The 18,592-nt window shown below is 42.8% G+C and overlaps 1 protein-coding gene across 2 annotated transcripts in view; it reads left to right on the top strand.

The window, feature by feature from the left end:
* BMP5 (bone morphogenetic protein 5) overlaps positions 1 to 11,892 on the top strand; it is an 89,471-nt gene extending 77,579 nt beyond the window's left edge. For both annotated transcript variants that reach the window (XM_030555638.1, XM_030555637.1), the window contains 3 exons: positions 1,725 to 1,801; positions 5,600 to 5,710; positions 9,714 to 11,892. In XM_030555638.1, the coding sequence (XP_030411498.1) occupies positions 1,725 to 1,801; positions 5,600 to 5,710; positions 9,714 to 9,863 (338 nt within the window). In that variant the 3' untranslated portion in view covers positions 9,864 to 11,892. The remainder of the gene's footprint in view (positions 1 to 1,724; positions 1,802 to 5,599; positions 5,711 to 9,713) is intronic.
* The last annotated feature ends 6,700 nt before the right edge of the window (positions 11,893 to 18,592 follow it).

Genomic DNA, 18,592 nt, shown 5'->3' with positions numbered 1-18,592 from the left:
TTTGATGCCTGACAGAATAAGCATATGGACCTTGAAGCTACAGAATGTGAAACTGGATCCTTGGCACCAGATCCTGTTGTAAATGTCACCGTGGCTACTTTTATGTAATGTTACATTACACACAACATTTGTCTTATATAAAAGGCAGAATTTAGGGAAGGAATATGAATTTGCTTTAGTAGTTTAGCATTCTAAATAGGTATGTGGTTAGGTAGGTTTCAGAAAGCTATGTGTCGAATGCATGTCTGCATATCAAGTATCCTGGGACTTTCACATCCACACAACATTAATCTATTTTCTTAAAAGTAGGTTTTTGGGGGGATTTTCAAGATTGTGAAGATATCTGAAGTGATGCCATACATATTTATTATGGAGCCTTCTTTCCACAGTTCTAGGACCCCCTCCACATTCTTTTTGGTGCTGAAGGTTGTGTGTTAAACATGAAAAGTTGAAAAAATTAGAAACTGATTCCAGAGTTCAATCTGATGGAAAACTTGATAAAAAATAATTTATTCACCAGCTTCCACCTGTTTTTCTGTTTGTGGACCATCTACAAATGAATTGTGACTTTATCCTGTGTGTTTCTTTCTGAAATTATTCAGTCATATTTTTCACACATTTCATTTATACTATGGCTTTCTATTCTAAAGTTAGTGCCTGAAATTTGAAATGACACATGGAATTGTCTTTGTTTCCTTGTTGAATGAGTATAACTCATAATCCAGTTTCTTGTGTGGTTTTTCATGGAACATGAATTTAAAATTCATTTTGAGAGTTTGAGCATGCGAGCTCAAAATTCATCTTCAAGGAGCATTAAAACTAGTAAAATATTCATAGAAAGTTATCAAAGAGAACTTGTTAAAGATATTGAACTAATATTACTCCTCAGTGTATTTGCATTATTAACCAAGGACACAATCCTAGTGGTGAGCACACCAGGCCAATCTAGAAAAAAATTATTTACAGTTAAGCTGATGTTAATGAGACTATTAACATGTTTAAAGCTAAGCACATACTTCAGCATTTTGGTGATCTGAGCTGGAGAGCACTGTGCAGAATCAAGCCCAAGTTCTAACCAGAACCTATCTAATGTACTTGCAGGACATGCCAGAGCTATTCCAGGCAAGAAAGCCTAACCATGGCATTCCACAGTACATTAAATAGAGCAGGCTGGAAAATGAAATTATTTGTCATTAGAAATTTTTCAAAAGGGCCCCTGCATTTCCAAAGAAAATGTGTTAAAAAAGACAGACACACAAACCTCTGCCCTGAAACCTCCGCATCTTTTGTTTTTTGAAAACCATTCTCAGTTTTAAAAAAGTCAGTTTCTGAACATTGACATTTTTATTCAAAACCCCAAATTTACCAAAGTATTTTGGGTTTTCAGACCTTGGAAGGACCTTCATGTTCTTTTTCCAGCTTGCAAAATTATATCTGCCAATATCATCAGACCTGCTACTTTGACAGCTAGCAGTTAGGCAGCATAAAAACTTATTTCCCCTAATCCTGAATGCATTATTTCCACTCTGCACACAAACTATGCCAGCCTGAGATTGGGGATTCTGAACTTCAAAAAATTATATTGACTTTATGGATCAGCCCTAGCTGTAGAAATCGGAGTATTTCTGTTCCTTTGCTTTGTGCAAGTTTGCCAAGGAATTTAAAACAGCCGAATCTTGTCTTCCATGGCAATATGTCTGAACAGTGTCTTTTTCTTTCTGTAGATTACAACACAAGTGAACAAAAGCAAGCCTGTAAAAAACATGAACTTTATGTGAGTTTCCGTGACTTGGGATGGCAGGTATGGATACCAACACTCTTTCCTATCAGTGCTAATTTCTATAATCTCATTTACAATCTACCATCTGTTGTAGAGGGATTTTCCCTGGTGGAAACTGGTGTTGCATTGAAGAGGCAAGAATTCTCAAAGTGCACTTTGTAATGATGTGTGATCCTGTATGCAATCCTTTGGTAGCAGTTATAGAGCTATTTGTGTTTACAACCCACCGAGTCCTGTGGGAAAATAGCTGATGAGTCTGTGTGAGAAATACCCCAGACATAAATAGGTTTATAGCCCTGATAAATTAATAGCTTTTACTAGAGATAGGCCCTAACCATTACTCCAGATCTGACCACCCTGTGTATATTGGTGGTGTTGGGGTTGGAATCTGCATCAAAATCCTGCCACTCAACCCTCTTTCAGTATTAGATCAAACCTAAATCTCGGCTCTGAACACCCCTAAACTTCATAGGTGCTGGAACTAGAGGTGCTGTTGTATCCCTTGGCTTGAGGTGGTTTCCATAATATACAGTTTGGTTGAATGGCTCTCAGAACCCCCACTATACAAATTGTTCCAGCACCCTTGCTTAAATTGTGGAATATTTGAAATCCAGATCCAGATTTGGCTTGAGTCTCTTTCTAGTTCCTGCACTTGCTGTGTAATGACAGATGAGAATTATACCATCTGGGTTTGGAGCCCTGTGGAAGCAGAGCTTTCAGCCCCTACAAGGTGTCCTGAATCATCAATAGCAACCCTTTTATGCAGTCGTAGTTTAACAGAAAACACGGTGCCTGTGGGGCCATGAAAGCAGAGGTAAGGCAAAAAAAGACAGGAAAAATAGAGGCTCTGCTGGGTTCTTCCAGAGAAGCAAAAGCTGTTTGCAAAGAAAATATTTTATGAAGGAAATAATGGGAAGGCCATCCTCAACTGATTTAGATAACATATTTCAGGTTTCCATGTATACTTAAATTCCCTCTGCAATATCAATTTAAGACAGAATTCATTTTTGCTTCCTAGATTTGTAGAACTGCTGTGCGCTCTTAAACAGTTGCAACATTATACCCCAGAGGTAGTTTCATTTCAGTGATGGTTGATGTGATTCCTATAAATAATATAAAACACTCGTGTTAAAACTAAAGTGTTCATTGTTAGGTGTAGTCAGGATGTAATCCCTAAATATGAGCTGTGGCATATACTTAATTGTTTCTAATACTGTACTTGGTTTTAGCTATAAGGCCAAAAAGAATCAACTGGCTAAGAATTTCAAATTGGATGGCTTAAGTTAGGGTTCTAAATCCATATTTAAGCACATAAACAGAAGTTGAGTGGGTGATATGGATATAGATGTTTAACTTTAGGCACCCAAGTTTTACATTTTTGGCCACTGTTCTTAGAGTTATGTCATCTGCCTCCAATGTTAGCTATAAAGGGGCTTAAAGTACTGGAAACCCCACTATAAAGGCAAAAAAACTGACAGAGGATTGAACTTGAGCAGCCTTAGCTTCTTTTGACTCAGCAGAAGTTCCTTTATGTGGTTAAAGGAGAATCACTCTGTGGCATCATTCCCACCAAAGCCATTAACGTTAATTCCTTTGTTTTCCTGCTCAGTCTGGCCGTCCCCTTGGAGAGTGGAGAGGCCAGCCTAGGGCAAGGAAGAACTGGACTCCTGACTCATGTAGTGGGATTGTGATGAGGATCTGAGTAGTAATCTGAGTAGGAGCTCTTGCACAAATGCCTCTGCCCTCTATGGTGTCCCTGTGCTATTTGTATGTGACTCATGGGATATCTATAGGATTAGCATGTCAAGCACCCTGCCAGATCCATAGGCAACAGGTCCTGACACCCTCAATGTTCTTTGGAAACACTCTAGCTTCTAGATATCTATCTGAGATATTTATAGGGCTCCTATTACTGTAGTATCTGAGAGTTTTATCCTGACAAAACCCCAGTCAGGTATGGTAGTATTGTTATTCCCATTTTACAGAGGGGGAACTGAGGCACAGAGTAAGTGACTTGCCCGAGGTCACGCAGTAAGTCTGTGGCAAAGCAGGGACTTGAATGCAAGTTTCCCAATTCCTAAGCGAGTGCCTGACTTCTGGACCATCCTTCCTCACTACATGCATGTTCAGAGTTTTCCAAGTACCCGGTACTTGTTCTCCCATAGATTTTTCCACAACCGAGCTCATCGTTTGTAAGGCACTTTGAGATCATGGGCAAAGCAAAGTATCACAGAAAATGTAAAATATTATTATTTCATGAAAATGTTGCAGCTTGTGTAGCTCAGATTTCTCTAAATACATACTTATAAAAAGAATAGATATTTTCATAATGCGAGCACCTAACCAAGTATAACAATTCAAAAATGGATCAGTGAAACTAACAGTGAACAGGACTATAGTGAAAATTGAATAACCTCCAAAATATGTGCTTAATGCTTCCCTCCCCACCTCAGCCAGGCCATGGGGGAATTCAGCAAAGAAAAATTCTCTAAGTAAACTTTTAAAAATACCTTTTTCTCTTTGTGAAAAATTATCTGTTTTATAGCTTTCTGAAAACACCCAAAACTGATCATTCTGTGACATCACTAATGCCACCATCTCCCATGGAACTCCTGAGACCATAAATACTCTCAGGGACTGCTCCAGGCCCCAGCACGCCAAGCGCATGCTTGGGGCGGCATGCCGCGGGGGGCGCTCTGCTGGTAGCCAAGAGGGCGGCAGGCAGGTTGCCTTTGGCAGCATGCCTGCGGAGGGTCTGCTGGTCTCGCGGCTCCAGTGGACCCTCTGCAGGCATGCCTGCGGGTGGTCCACCGGAGCCGCTGGACCGGCGACCAGCAGAGAGCCCCCCGTGGCATGCCGCCATGCAGGACCGGTGCTAGGGGTTTGAGCGCCCTAGGCGGATGGCAATTTCGCCGCCCCGCGCTCTGGTCCCGCAGCTCCGCTGGAGCTGCCGCAGTGGTGCCTGCGGAGGTCCAGTGCTCCATGGCTCTGGTGGAGCTGCCGCAATCGTGCCTGCGGGAGGTCAACCAGAGCTGCGCGAGCAGCCGACCGTCCGCCCGCCCGCCCGCAGGCACCACTGCAGCAGCTGCACCGGAGCCGCAGAGCACCGGACACTCTGCAGGCACCACTGCTGCAGCTCCACCGGGCAAAACGGCGCCCACCATTTATTCTGGCGCCCTAGACGATTGCCTAGGCTGCCTAAATGGTAGCACCGGCCCTGCCGCCATGCTTGGGGCGGCGAAATGTCTAGAGCCGTCCCTGAATACTCTTAGTCTCAAGCAAATCATAGGGATTAATGGCATTGGATATGCCAGAGAATGATGCATTTGAGATGTTTTTAGTGAACCGGAAACAGCCTGAGAATTCATAGGTGCTGGAACTAAGAGTGTGGGGGATACTATAGCACTCCCTTGTTTGAAGTGGTTTCCATTATACAAGGTTTACAGTTTGGTTCAATGGCTTTCAGCACCCCCACTATACAAATTGTTCCAGCACCCTTGCGAGAATTTCAAAGTGGTAGGAAAAGTATTTTAAAGGCTAATTCTAGTGTATTTCTTTGCTAAATTCCCTCACCAGTTGGTTAGTTGGGGGTATTCAGTATATATTTCTAGATTTAACTCAATTTTCATCTTGGTTTTGTAGGAATTAGGACTATTCTTTTCCAAATATGTTATTTCTATATACGCCTTATTCAGTCATCCTGGATCCAAATTAAAATGATAGTGATACAGTTTTCAATTGGTTGAACTGGGAAGGATTGAGATTGTCTGTCTGTCTGTTTTTGTTATTATTTAGTTTGTTTATGGTTTTATTTTTCAGGATTGGATAATAGCACCAGAAGGCTATGCTGCGTTCTACTGTGATGGAGAATGCTCCTTTCCGCTCAATGCCCACATGAATGCTACAAACCATGCTATAGTTCAGACTCTGGTATGTCTGTTAGATCATTTTTGTAATATGCAAGCAGCTTGGGACAGGCAGCTACGTCTTCCTCTCGGATTATTACCATTGGATTTGGATTAATTTTATTGGATTTGGATTAATTTTGTTTAAATTATACCCTCGTACAAAAATTTGTACAAAAGCATTCGTGATTGCAATGGCTAGTGGATGAAATGCCCAGAAAGTCCTGTTTGATATATTTATATTCTGTTTCTGACCCAATAATGCATGAAAAAGACTGTGTCACAGCACTCAGGGGTTCTGCTGATGCAAAGGCAGATTAAGGTTTTGTATAGCCCTGGGACAGAGCAAGTGAGGCCCCCTCACCATCCCTTCCACCTGTACTCCCTTCCCCAATTCCGCTCCTTCTGCATGCGGCCCCACCCACGGCCCAACCCTATTCTGCCCCTTCCTATGGCCTCACCCTATTTCATCCCCTCCCCACTGCGGCCCCACGATTGGAGAAGCTCTGTTCTCTCCCTTCCCCAGTCACAGGCCTGGGGCAGCAGCAGCACTTGAGAGGTCCCCCAGCCCCGAGGCTGTGGCAGGGAGTTAGAGCTCCTCCAGTCCTGGGGCTGCAGCCAGGATTAGGGCACAGGGGCTTCCCCCACCCCACCTGGCATTCCTGTTGGGGCGCAGGGGTGCCCATTTTTGGGGTGTCCCCCATTTACCAGGGCCCTTGGGCATGGGCCCCATTGGCCCAGTGGCTAATCTACCACTGTGCTGATGTAAAGCAAAGAGGGGCTTCCTCCCTGCTTCCAAGGGGTTTATGCACTTTTGAAGTTTCTCATCAAGATTCACACTATGGATTCACACAAGATGGAGCGCCATGGGATGTTCTGACTTACATTTGCTGGAACAGTCCCCTAGGAAAGCTTTGGTGGGAGCTACTGGGTGCTCAGCAGTTCAAAAAATCAGAGAACTTATTTATGTGCCTAAATATGGACATAGGAGTCTAATGTCAGGCTCTCATTTTTCATTTACACTGGCTGAGGATATGACCCACTGCCCGCGCTTTGCACAGCATATATAATTAAAAGACAGACCGATGAAGGACTGGGGAAAAGGCTACAATGGACAAGCAGGGTGACTGGGATCATGGCAGGCACATTTCTTGTTAGTTCCATTTTTAACATACACTAAATGTGCCTCTTCTCCTCCCACCCTTCAATCCCCTCACGCCCGGCAGTCGCCAGCTGCAAAGTTAATGACCTTATATTCTTCCATCCCAACATTCAAGCCAGCAAGATCCTGCACAGAGAGGCAGAAGGGGACACGAGGAGGGGAGGGAGTCAAAGGTGGAAGTAAGCAGTGGGCTGTGGGAAAGGGATTCATTTGGAGAGGGAAAGTAATGCTCTTTGGCAAGAACTATGGCAATGTGCATATGTGGTGATGATGAAGAAAAACACATTTACAATAAACTCTTATTTCTCTACAGCTATTATGGCAAAGATTGCCTAGAAAAGTTGCCAAGCTTCAGTGAGACCTTAGATTACAGTTTTTGTCATGCAATTACATGTCATAGCAGGGCAACTTTCATGCGTGCGCCTAGTTTTTGCTGAACTCCGCCATAGTTTCTTAAGGGCAAGGGGGGTCAAATTGTACTGCACATGCATTCTATTGGGCAGCCAAATATCCATGGGTCTAATTGAATTTTAAGTGCACATAAATTAGCTGGGTCAGCAGTAGCCAAACACTTTGTTTGAATTTATACAGATTATTTAGATTTACTCAAGGTGTAAAAAGGGAGAGTTCGGGAAACATTTATTCATACACTCTCCCCCAATCCAAATGTAATCATCTCCTGTCCATGGTGATTGCACCATTCTGAAAAAGCAGCTTTGTTTTGGGATAAGATTGTTCCTTGAAACGCTTCCAAATATAACTGACTTTTTGGTTTGTTTTGTAACAATCTTTGGTCCAGCATGTCTTCATTTCTGCATGGGGCTAAGCTGCTTTTTCTTAGGTGTATCCATAGGAGTCAAAAAAGCGCTGAAGTAGAGCTAACTCTGCTCCCACTGACATCCATGGGTAAACTCCCATTGACTTCAGTGGAAGAAGAATTAGGCCAACGCTGAATGCTTTTGACAATTCCACCTTAATAATGCTTTTTAAACATTTGATAAGTGAATCCTCACTACAGTACAAATACTAGTATCAGTATTATTAGAGATTGTAAAATTTGAATCAGGATGCTGCACATTGAAAGGATGTGTGTGTTCAGATCCAGGAGTTGGCTTTTGTTCCATATCTAATTATTATTTCCATTTTGGAGATGGGGAAAGTAAGGCAGAATGATTAAGAGATTTGACTAGGGCCATATATACAGTCAGTATCAGAGCCAAAATTCATGAGCAAGAGTTCCTTGCTTCCAATTCTGCACTTAATACTCCAGGTCAAACTGCCACCCTTGTTGCTGAACTGTCAAACCTGCTCCCTTCTCTGAGCTATAGTGGTGGGAGGCCAAATTAGCTGCTTGAAAAAGGAGCTGGCTCACTGGCAGGCAGCCAGTGTGTAGCTTGTGGAGACACTAGCTTCTTCAGCAGCAAGACTGGCATCCCTAAAATATTACAGAACTCAAAGCTAAGGGGTTCAAAGGCTCAGGAGGCTGACCCTCCATGGCTCTGAGTAGAGATTGCCCAGGCAGAGGAGATAAAATCACTGCGACAAATTCTCATGACTAACTTACATTTTCAAAACTATCTACAATGGAATAGGTGAGAAATGTATTTACTGAAAGCTAAATTTAGCCCCAATACCCACGTGGGGTTCCCAGAATTGGGATGCTGGTGGCTGTGGGCTTGATAGAATCCAGAGGCTGGCTCTGGGCAAATGTCTGCTTAGAATGAGGACAATACTTTTTTCTCTAATATTTTGCTTGTCTTTAGTTAATCAGTTTTGAGGTAGGAGTGTGTGTGTGTATGTATCTACATCCTTACTAAACTAATACTTTGGGATTTATTATTGCTCATTTTGAAAGATTTTCTCATAGTAACAGTTACATAAAAATCACTTCCTGATTGACTGTTCTTGGTCTGGCAAAGACCATCGGCTTATATTTCTGCTAGAAAGATGGCTAAAACAGATTTTAACATACAAATGAAACCCATTACCGCTGAAGTCTTAATCCATATTGTAATAGTCTCTTGCCCTCTCTATCACAACTCCCTTCTCTCTGGCCTCCCCAGTCTCCAGCTAGCCAGTTGTGTAGAAAATTACTTTTTTGAAGGATAGAGAAAGTATGTTTAGTTGCCCCTATTTTCAGTTATTTTCACTATATCTCCATTCATTTTGAGATGCTGCTCAAAATTGCCCTTCTTTTATTTAACATTCCATTGGAGTACTGCAGCCTACCTCAGAGAATACCCTCTCTTTACCCTTCCCTGCATCTGACACCCATCTTTTGGCTTGATTCTGCTTCCCGTGACAAAATTGTCATTGACTTCAGTGGGATCACAGATGCCAAGGCAATAGAGCACCTTAAAAATATATAGCTGCTGACAGAGAACCATGTTTTTAGAATCATCGTAGAATCCAGACATACTGTGTGAGAGCCTTTACCTCTAATTTGCTGTATGGAACAAACTTCCTTTCTCCCTCCTCATTGAGGCTCTGATTCAGGAAGACAGTTTAGTTAAATCAGGGACTTAAGCATATGCTCAAATTCTGTCCTGAATAGTGATGGTATTAACCACATGTTTAAGTGCTTTCCTGAATCAGGACCTATCTCCATTTCTTTTTCAAATCCCATCTGAAAACCATTTTTTTCTCTTGGCTATTTCTCCTAATTTATCTCTCCATCTGCTATTATTGTATAACTCTATTATGTAAATCAGTAGAGCATTCTGGAGGTGAGCTTTTTATGAAAGTTGCTAAATGAAAAAAAGCTGTAACTAGAGAACTCTGCAAATTGAATAGTTGTGTTTTCCATAGATCTGCCATTACACCTTTCTAATTTAGTTTATAAGCAATTTCGCTCTCTCTCTTTCAGGTTCATTTGATGTTCCCTGATCACGTACCTAAGCCATGCTGTGCACCTACAAAACTGAATGCAATCTCAGTGCTCTACTTTGATGACAGTTCCAATGTTATTTTGAAAAAATACAGAAATATGGTGGTGCGTTCGTGTGGCTGCCACTAGAATAAAAAACAAGAAAAAAAATCAAACCCAGTGTTTGTTCAGAATTGTAATCAAGTCAAAATACAATTCTTGCTAGTGAAAAGGCATCTCTAAACTTATTCCATTTCATGTCATCTCTCATTTAATGTACAGTAATGTATATAGTAGCTTTTATTTATTTAAAGGTATATAGTTTCTTTTCTATGGGTGAAATTTCAAAACAGTTTATTTTATGGGTCACCTTACTATGTTGGAGAACCTCCAAAGCTGTTTTTCAATTGATCTCACTGAGACCTTTTTCTGTCCATTTCAACATTTTAAAGTAAGACCTTTTGTATAGTTTTTTTTTTAAGTTAGAAAGCCCAGAACTCCTGTGACTGTTATATTGTTAAAGGAAATTGAATACATTTGGTTATGTTGTGCAAATGAAATACAAACTTGGATATTTATTTAGAAAAGGCACTAAAAAAGGAAACTGAAGAAAAAATGCTTGGCTAAACATGATTTTTCTTTTAGAAGCTCTACTCCATTAGACAAATTGAAATGCTGAACAGTGTTTAAATAAACAAACAGTAGGTAGAACATAGAAGCTGAAAGACTGCACAGAATTGTTACAGCTATTTTCTTTAACAGAATTGGTGTAACTGGAGGAACATGTTAAGTTTTGGCTTGTGGAATTTTGCAAAAGGCTCAAAACTTCAGGAATTCTATGGAGATCGGCTTGAGTCTGTGCCTATAACTTTCCAAGTTAGCACTAAACACTTGTAGTACAACCTTCTTTCCTCAAATACATTGGGAGTTTATTATCTGCTGCAGGTTTTGTGTGTGTGTGTACTAACAAAAAAACAAAAACAATAAAAACTCCACACTCACCTGAGTCATCTTACCATATGGGCAAGAATTAATATATGTGTGCAATGTGTAAAAGATTAAAATCTGTAAGGAATTTGTTTTCCTTAGCTTCCTTTTCTTGCTGGGTAAGGCATTTAGGAACATTGGAATTGCCATACGTAGTCAGATTTGTGGTTAGTCTAGTGCAGTATCCTGTCTCTGACAGTGGCTAACAGCAGGTGCTTTAGATGAAGGTGAAAGAAACCTTATATGGCAGTTTTTAGGATAATCTCTGTGCACAATAGGTCGTCTCCTAATTTCTAATCTTACTATCGCTTCCAAAACTTGTTTGCATTAACTATTATACTCTGGATATTCCTGTTACCATATAAATGTCCAATCTCTTTTATTGTCTTGCTAAGTATTTGGTCTCAATTACATTTTCTGGCAGTGAATTCTACAGTCTAATTGCACATTGTGTGCAAAAGTATTTCCATTTATTGGTTTTGAATTTGCTGTCTTTTAATTCAGTGGTTATCCCCATGTTGTTGTTGGAGAATAGAAGGTCCTGATTTCCCGTCTGTACAACGAGTCATTATTTTATATAGTTTTGTTGGGAATTGCCTCAGTAGAAATATTGCTATATTAGAGTGTTATTTAAAATGAATAGAACACACCCATTTCTCATGCCTTAGAGACTCTTTTCATTTAAATCCCGATTTCTATGGTTATTTAATGCACATTCCACAAAACACAACTATTGCAGAATAATATAATCAGGTGTGCGTGTGTGTTTTGCAGAAACTAATTTATTTTATCTCACTGTTGGAGTATTGTCTTAAATTGTTAAACATACACTTAACTTTTTGAAGAATTAAACTGGGTGTTTTATTTTTCAGTCACAGCATTTTCTCCAAACATTCATTTCAATTACTATTTTATACTTTATGCACCTCCATAACTGTCTAATTGCAGTTCATGTACAATAAGGTATATTAATAACATTTCTTCAATGAATTGCTGTTTGAGGACCACTTAGATAGTGAACGTTAAACTGCATGGGGGATACTTTGAGAAAAGTTATGGGTTTGTTTATGAATCAGGTAAATGGTTATGATGTTTTTTAATTCAATTTATTCTAAATAAAATTTAATGGAAACTGAATTTGGTGTACATTAAGTAATATATATTTTTGAATAATGATGTACTATTTTGAGAATAAGAAACTGAAAATTATATTATTCTTTAAAATGTGCTGTTGGAATATGTTTCTATATTTTAAGATCTAATAAACCTGTAATACTAATTTACTCTGCTATGCTTTTTGATTCTGAGCCATGTTATACTGGAAAGTCAAATTCATGTTCTTTAAAAGCTGGAACAAAAGAGAATGGCCATTACTGTGGATAATGTTTGCTGAATTCTGTGTCTTAATACTGACGTGTTGCAGAATGGCTTTCATTTTGTTACTTTAAAGACATAATTATTATTTGAACCATGTAGAGTATTAATAACAGTTTTACAACTCTCTAAGCTACTAAAACAGCAACTGAAGTCAAAATATAGCACAAATAAGGAAGGATGAAAAAAAATGCTCTGGAAATTCCTTACTAGTCCTTCCTCTGTTTGAGAGGAAAGACCATTGGCATCACTATTTTCACATACTCCAAAGAAATGCATACATATACCTTTGGGTTTTAACACACACATGTTCAGTCACACCTTTCTCCCACAGTAGCTGATGTAACACTTTCCACATTTCTGTCCTCTGAAAAATACTAAGTAAATGATTTAAGGTCATTCCATTTCCATTCAGGATTCATAAGAGAGTAGTTCCCATTTTAATCAGTTTAAACTTTCTTTATCATCCTCAGAGGCTGGAAAAAAACAGTGGATACCTAATAAACCTACTGAGCTAAAAACAAAGGGAGAGAAAACATATATTTTATCTCTTCAAATTAATTGCACTTTATGGGCCAGATCCTCAGCTGGTGTCAATCAATGTATTTCTAATGACTACAACAGAGCCAATTGCCACTTATACTCTTAGGGCAGGTCTACACTTAAAAAGCTGCAACAGCGCAGCTATACCAGGTACACCCCTGTAGCTCTTCAGTGAAGACACTCCTATGCCAACGGGAGAGCTTCTCCAGTTGGCATAGTTATTTCTCTTCCATCAGTGGCAGTAGCTATGTCAAAAGGAAAAGCCGTCCTGTCAACATAGCACTGTCTACACCTGGGGGTAGGTTGGTATAATTGTGTCACTTGGGAGTGTGGATTTTTCACACCCCCGAGTGACGCAGGTATTCTGATATAAGTTTGTAGTGTAGACTTGGCCTCAATCCTTATCTTATTTGTAATGTTAATACTATGGCCAGCTGGGGGAGGGTAGCCTCCAGCCCTGCTCCTTCCACTTGAATCTCTGCCAGGGCCTGCGCTACCATTTAGGTGACCTAGGCAATGGCCTAGGGCGCCAGAATTTTTGGGAGGTGCTATTTTGCCGGGGGGGGGGGGGCGGCACGTGGGTCCGGTAGACCTACCGCAGTCATGCCGGCGGATGGTCCACTGCTAGAAAGGCTCCGGTGGAGCTGCCGCAGTCATTTCGGCGGACGGTGCGCTGGTCTAAAGGCTCCAGCGGACCTACCGCAGTCATGCCTGCTGCAGGTCCACCGGAGCCTTTAGACCAGCGGACCGCCCGCCGGCATCGCTGAGGCAGCTCCACTGGAACCTTTCCAGCAGTGGACCGTCCGCCAGCATGACTGTGGTAGGTCCACCGGAGCCGCAGGGGGCGGCGAAATGGCCATCCGCCTAGGGCGTCAGTAACCCTGGTGCTGCTCCTGGTCTCTGTCCCTTCCATCCCCACTGCTGGAGCCCAGAGCCCCTCTTCACCATGGCCGCTGGCCCCCACTCTAGGCTAGTCCCCCCAGCCCCAGACCACCAGGAGGGCAGGCAGTGGGCAGCTGCTGCCCCCACCCTGAAACCTTGGAGTGCCGAAAGGGTGGGTGGTGCAGGCCACTGCACAGAAGGACTGGAGCCACATGCAGGGCTGGTGCAACCCATTAGGTGACCTAGGCAGTCGCCTAGGGGACTAGCATTTCGGGGGGCAGCATTTCAGGTCATTTGTGGTAGCTGGATCTTCAGCTGCCCTGGTTGTCATCAGCATTTAGGCAGAGGGACCTGGGGCAGGGGGGCGCGGGGAGGGCCACCTGCAGCAAGTAAGTGGAGGCACGGCACTCAGGGGAACCGCTCCATGCCCCAGCTCACCTCTGCTCTGCCTCCTCCCCTGAGTAGGCTGCCCCGCTCTGCTTCTCTTCCTCCCAGGATTGCAGTGCCAAACAGCTGATTGGTGCTGCAAGCCTGGGAGGCGGGAGAAATGGAGTGGTGACGGCGTGCTCGGGGAGGAGGAGCAGCAGAGGTGAGCTGGAGTGGGGAGCTGCTGCGGAGGGGGATGCCTTAGGGCGGGGGAGGGGGATGAGAGCTGCCACAGGGCTCGTGGGGGGGGGGTGTTCAAGGTGGGAATTTTGCCTAGGGTGCGAAACATCCTTGCACCCGCCCTGGCCACATGCAGAGTTGTTTGGGGAGGCCTGGGGGTGGTGCATGGGCAGGGCCATGCCCTGCTTTTTGGGGAGGCACAGCCTCCCCCAGCCTAAGGTATCTGCCTCCCATGGTTAATATCACTGTTATAAAATCTCAGTCAGAATCAAGCTACTACCAAACATTACTTACTTAGCTGGGAGCCCTTAGCTGATTTAAAGGCTCTGGGTCTCCCGGCCACAGCTGGTTCCCCAGGGCCTTTAAATCTTGAGAGGCCATGCCTCTTCCGGATGAGGCCACGCCTCTTCTCGATGAGGCCATGCCCCCCTCAGGACTTCGGCAGTACCGGTAAGTCCTGTAAGTTGCTTTCACCCCTGGCTGCCTTTCATGCAAGTAGGGCATCCCCGTAATGGATAGGCATTCCTGTTGCAATGGGGAAAACCACATTTCCTAAAAGTATGGTCTCTGCCAGCAACTCAACTTCAGATCTCCGACGGGCAGAGAACTGAGACTAAAACTCCTCTTCATGGCGGCAGCTCTTCAGCCTTCCCCGGACCTGCACCAGGAGTCACCTGATGGCACAAATCTGCCCCACAATCCTCGACATCTAAGGACCATGGGTCGAATTAAACAGCCCCTTACGTAAGGCTTCAAAAAGAGACCTGTGACTCCCCAGAGTGAGTGCTGAGTTTGCCAAAAAAGATCACTGGCACATGTGGTATCATCAGTACTAAGATACTCTAAACATGGTACCCATATCTCATGACTTGTGTAAGGACCTGATAGGCATAGGCACTGAAGCAATGGTGCTGACAGATAAAGGCAAGGACAGAGACAGCGCCTTCTCTAAGAAGACACTGTCAATACAAGTCTTACCATCAGTACCATCAACGGTGAGCCATCCGGCCTTGGAGCGCTCAGTATGGCCAAGATCGCCAATCCTTCTAAACTGCCGGCCCACTGGTAATCACCATGGGCACCGGTTAGGACACTCTAGAGCAGGGGTTCTCAAACTTCATTTCACCGTGACCCCCTTCTGATAACAAAAATTATTACATGACACTAAGAGGTGGGACTGAAGTCTGAGCCAGCCACCCTGGGCAGGGAGACTAAAGCCAGAGCTCTTGGGCCTCGGCCACAGGCAGTAGGTTTCAGACTTCAGCCCTGGACCCCAGCAAGTCTAAGCGATCCCTGGAGACCCCATTAAAACAGGGTCACGAACCTCTTTGAGGTCCCTACTTACAGTTTTAGAATTGCTGCTCTAGAGACACTCTATAGCCCTCATGCTATCTGACATACCAGAATCTCCCTTGCTTGTACTGGAACTCCAGTAACAAGTTTACTTCAGGTGCAGGAATCTCCACTGGTGCACCATGTCATGCCTCCCCATTCTCCAGTGGTGAATCAGATAGCGAACAGGAGGAGGCCCATCTTTCACCACTCCTGATTCCTTATAATGCTCTCTATCAACCTGGGCCCCTCAGTAATACTCTCCATCTGCTCCTCAACCACTGTGGTACAGCCAACCATGGGCACCACCACCGGGAGCTCTTCCACCGCCCCAGTTCCTGTACTGCAATCCCAGGGTGGCATACAGACTCCATGCCTCCAGAGAATCCAGTGTGACCCACCATAAACCCTTGACCACAGCATCCAGAACCTGTAAACCTCCAGAAGAGATCATGGAGGAACAGGAAGGCAGATTTGAGGAGGAAGGCACAGCGCAAACCAACATCTCTTCCTCCTCTCCAGATGAGGCATTTATGCCCCCCCCCATCCCTCACCTTAACAATGGTTCTTTAAGATGTATGTCCCTATGGGTGTTCCACTGCCCACCCTACTCTCCTCTACTTCAGAGTTCTTGTCAAGGATTCTGCATTAGAGAAGGAACTAAGGGAGGTTCGCCCATGTGCACTCATTAGCCTTGTGGCAGAGCAAAAGGAGGAGACAGCACATGTGTGGGCCAAAAGAACACTGCTACAGCGCAGGGAAGCAAACGCATCTGAAGTGGAACAACCATGTGGACATACATTTTTAAGAACCATTGTTACTGCACAAGGTGAGTAACTTCCTCTTCTGCAACAATTCCATTTAATAAAAAATAATCCTGAGTATTTTCTATTTTAATTCAAGTAGCTCTTTGCTGACCATGGACCAAGGCTGACCAGGAATCACATGTTGAATTAGTGGTCTTATGCGTTGGTTCCTGTATTTATTGTAGATTCCACAGTTGGATACTTTTAATCACAGCCTAGATTTCTGGCCAGAAGAGGGCATTCGGGGTCTGGTCTTGCACTGCTCAATATTCAGATGGGCACAATGGATTAATAGCAGTACTTGTAGAAAGCTTTTCATCAGTAGATCTCAAAGCACTTTACAAAGGAGGTAAGTATCATTATTCTTCTTTTACAGATGGGGAAAGAAGCACAGAGCAGTGACTTGCCTGTGGCAGTATAGGGAATACAACCTAGGTCTCCAGAGCTCTTCAGTTTGGTTCTCTGTCTTTTAGGCTACACTATATGAGCCATATATACATTTTGAACACGTCTCCTACAGCTCCTTATGTTTATTAATTATGGACATTCTTGAAAACATATCCGGGCCTGTGTTATACAGTTAATGAGTATTTTTCAGTTTCATGATCGTTTTCTGAAGTCTGGGCAGTAGTGCTGTTAAAGCCAGTAGCAGCAACATTAAAGGGCTCCTCTGTGCAGACTACACCGTGTGTGTGTGTGTGTGTGTGTTAGTCACCCCTCCACAGAATCAATTGTTCCCTGCCCCAGATCTTGCTGAGTCTTCTCAGAAGGATTTTGAATCTTCTGCAGGGTGACAGGGTTAAAAGCAGTGGTAGCACGAGATGTGTAATTTATTTCCCCACATGCATTTTTACCATGCTCAATGGAAAGCCCAGCAGTGAGTCAATGAAACCTGGGACCGTGTTAATATTTCTGTATGGAGGAATCCCATGCAGCATGGAGGGGCAAATGCTCTAGGAAGAAAACTGTGAGGAGATTCTTGTGAAGCATTCTGCACCTCTGGCCTCCTTCTATGACAGTGGGAAATCTGGGCTGAAAAATCTTGAGTATTTCTATCTAGTGAATTTCATAAAGATTGAAGCTGGAACAAGATAGGGTGTAGAAACATGGCGTTCCCGTCAAGATAGTCCACGTTGCTCTTCTTTAAAAATACTGCCTAACAAATCATCGCGGCTGTGGTGTTTTTTGTTTTATTTTGTTTTAATTTTTAAATGATAGAGCCTCTTGTACCATTTTACCACAGAAAACTACATTCTTTTCTAGTGGGCCAACTGCACTTCTATCATTTTGATTCATTTTAAAAATCAGCATCTCTCCCTTAACCATGGAAATAGCTTTTTTCTACCCTTCTCTGCATTGTATCTGTTTTATTATTCAGGACTAACAACTTCCACCAGGAATGATTTTGTCCGCATTGTGTTGCCGGGCTAGAAGAGAGATAGGACCTGTCAAATTGGTTACTTGTTTAACTGGGATGTGCAGCTTAAATAAGTGTGTTTTGTTAATTTTCCCTTTCCCTTTAAACATATTGGGATATTTTCTTGGTGTACCCGTAGGGGAAAAAATATATACATAACTAAGTCAAGGGCACTCCATGCTATATTGTTTTGAATTATACGAAAGCATTTAGCAATCAAGAAATATGTGTAGCAGAAAATAAAAACAGTAAATGGAAGGCAGCTTGATCCAAACAAGCTGGAGGTAAAGGAATCATGGGCAGTCATCTAGATCCCATTCAGCCTCCTCTCAAAAATAAAAATATAAATAAAAAAAGATGATTATGTCCAGTGAAAAGTTTGTATTTCCATTCAGGAAGCAATTTTACCTTGTCATTGAGATCATTTGAATTTTATTTACTGTAGCTGGACAGAGCAATCACTAATAGTTTAAGTTACAAAATGAAAAGGAGTTTTAAGAAAAGGGAGCATGAATAACTTGCATCACTTAGAATGGAAAGGGCCAGATTTTTGGTCTGTTATGCTGGTGTAAATCCTGGAAAAACTCCATTAAAGTCTATGATGTTACTTCATATTTACTCTGGCATAAGTGGGCTCAGAATCTGGCCCAAACTCTTCCTAGAGCATGGGGATCCATTTTGCTTACTTCTGTTTAACACTGAAGTAGTAACATCCGCAGGCACTCCTTATAATTGGAAATGAAATAACTCTTTCATCTTCAAAGTTCTTGTCCTTTCTGCAAGGCCCTTCACAGCTCTGTTCCTCACGAGTTATCCACTGCTGGGCCAAAGTCTCTGCTGCTGTAAGTGGGTGCAGCTTCACTGACTTCAGGGGTTTTGTCCATTTGCATCAGTAAACAAGTTGGCTCCATGTCTTTAATCACATCATGCCC

This window comes from Gopherus evgoodei, chromosome 3, assembly GCF_007399415.2.
Source record: "Gopherus evgoodei ecotype Sinaloan lineage chromosome 3, rGopEvg1_v1.p, whole genome shotgun sequence".
NCBI lineage: Eukaryota > Metazoa > Chordata > Testudines > Testudinidae > Gopherus > Gopherus evgoodei.
The sequence above is the reverse complement of the archived record's forward strand: the minus strand, read 5'-3'. Positions and strand labels throughout refer to the sequence as shown.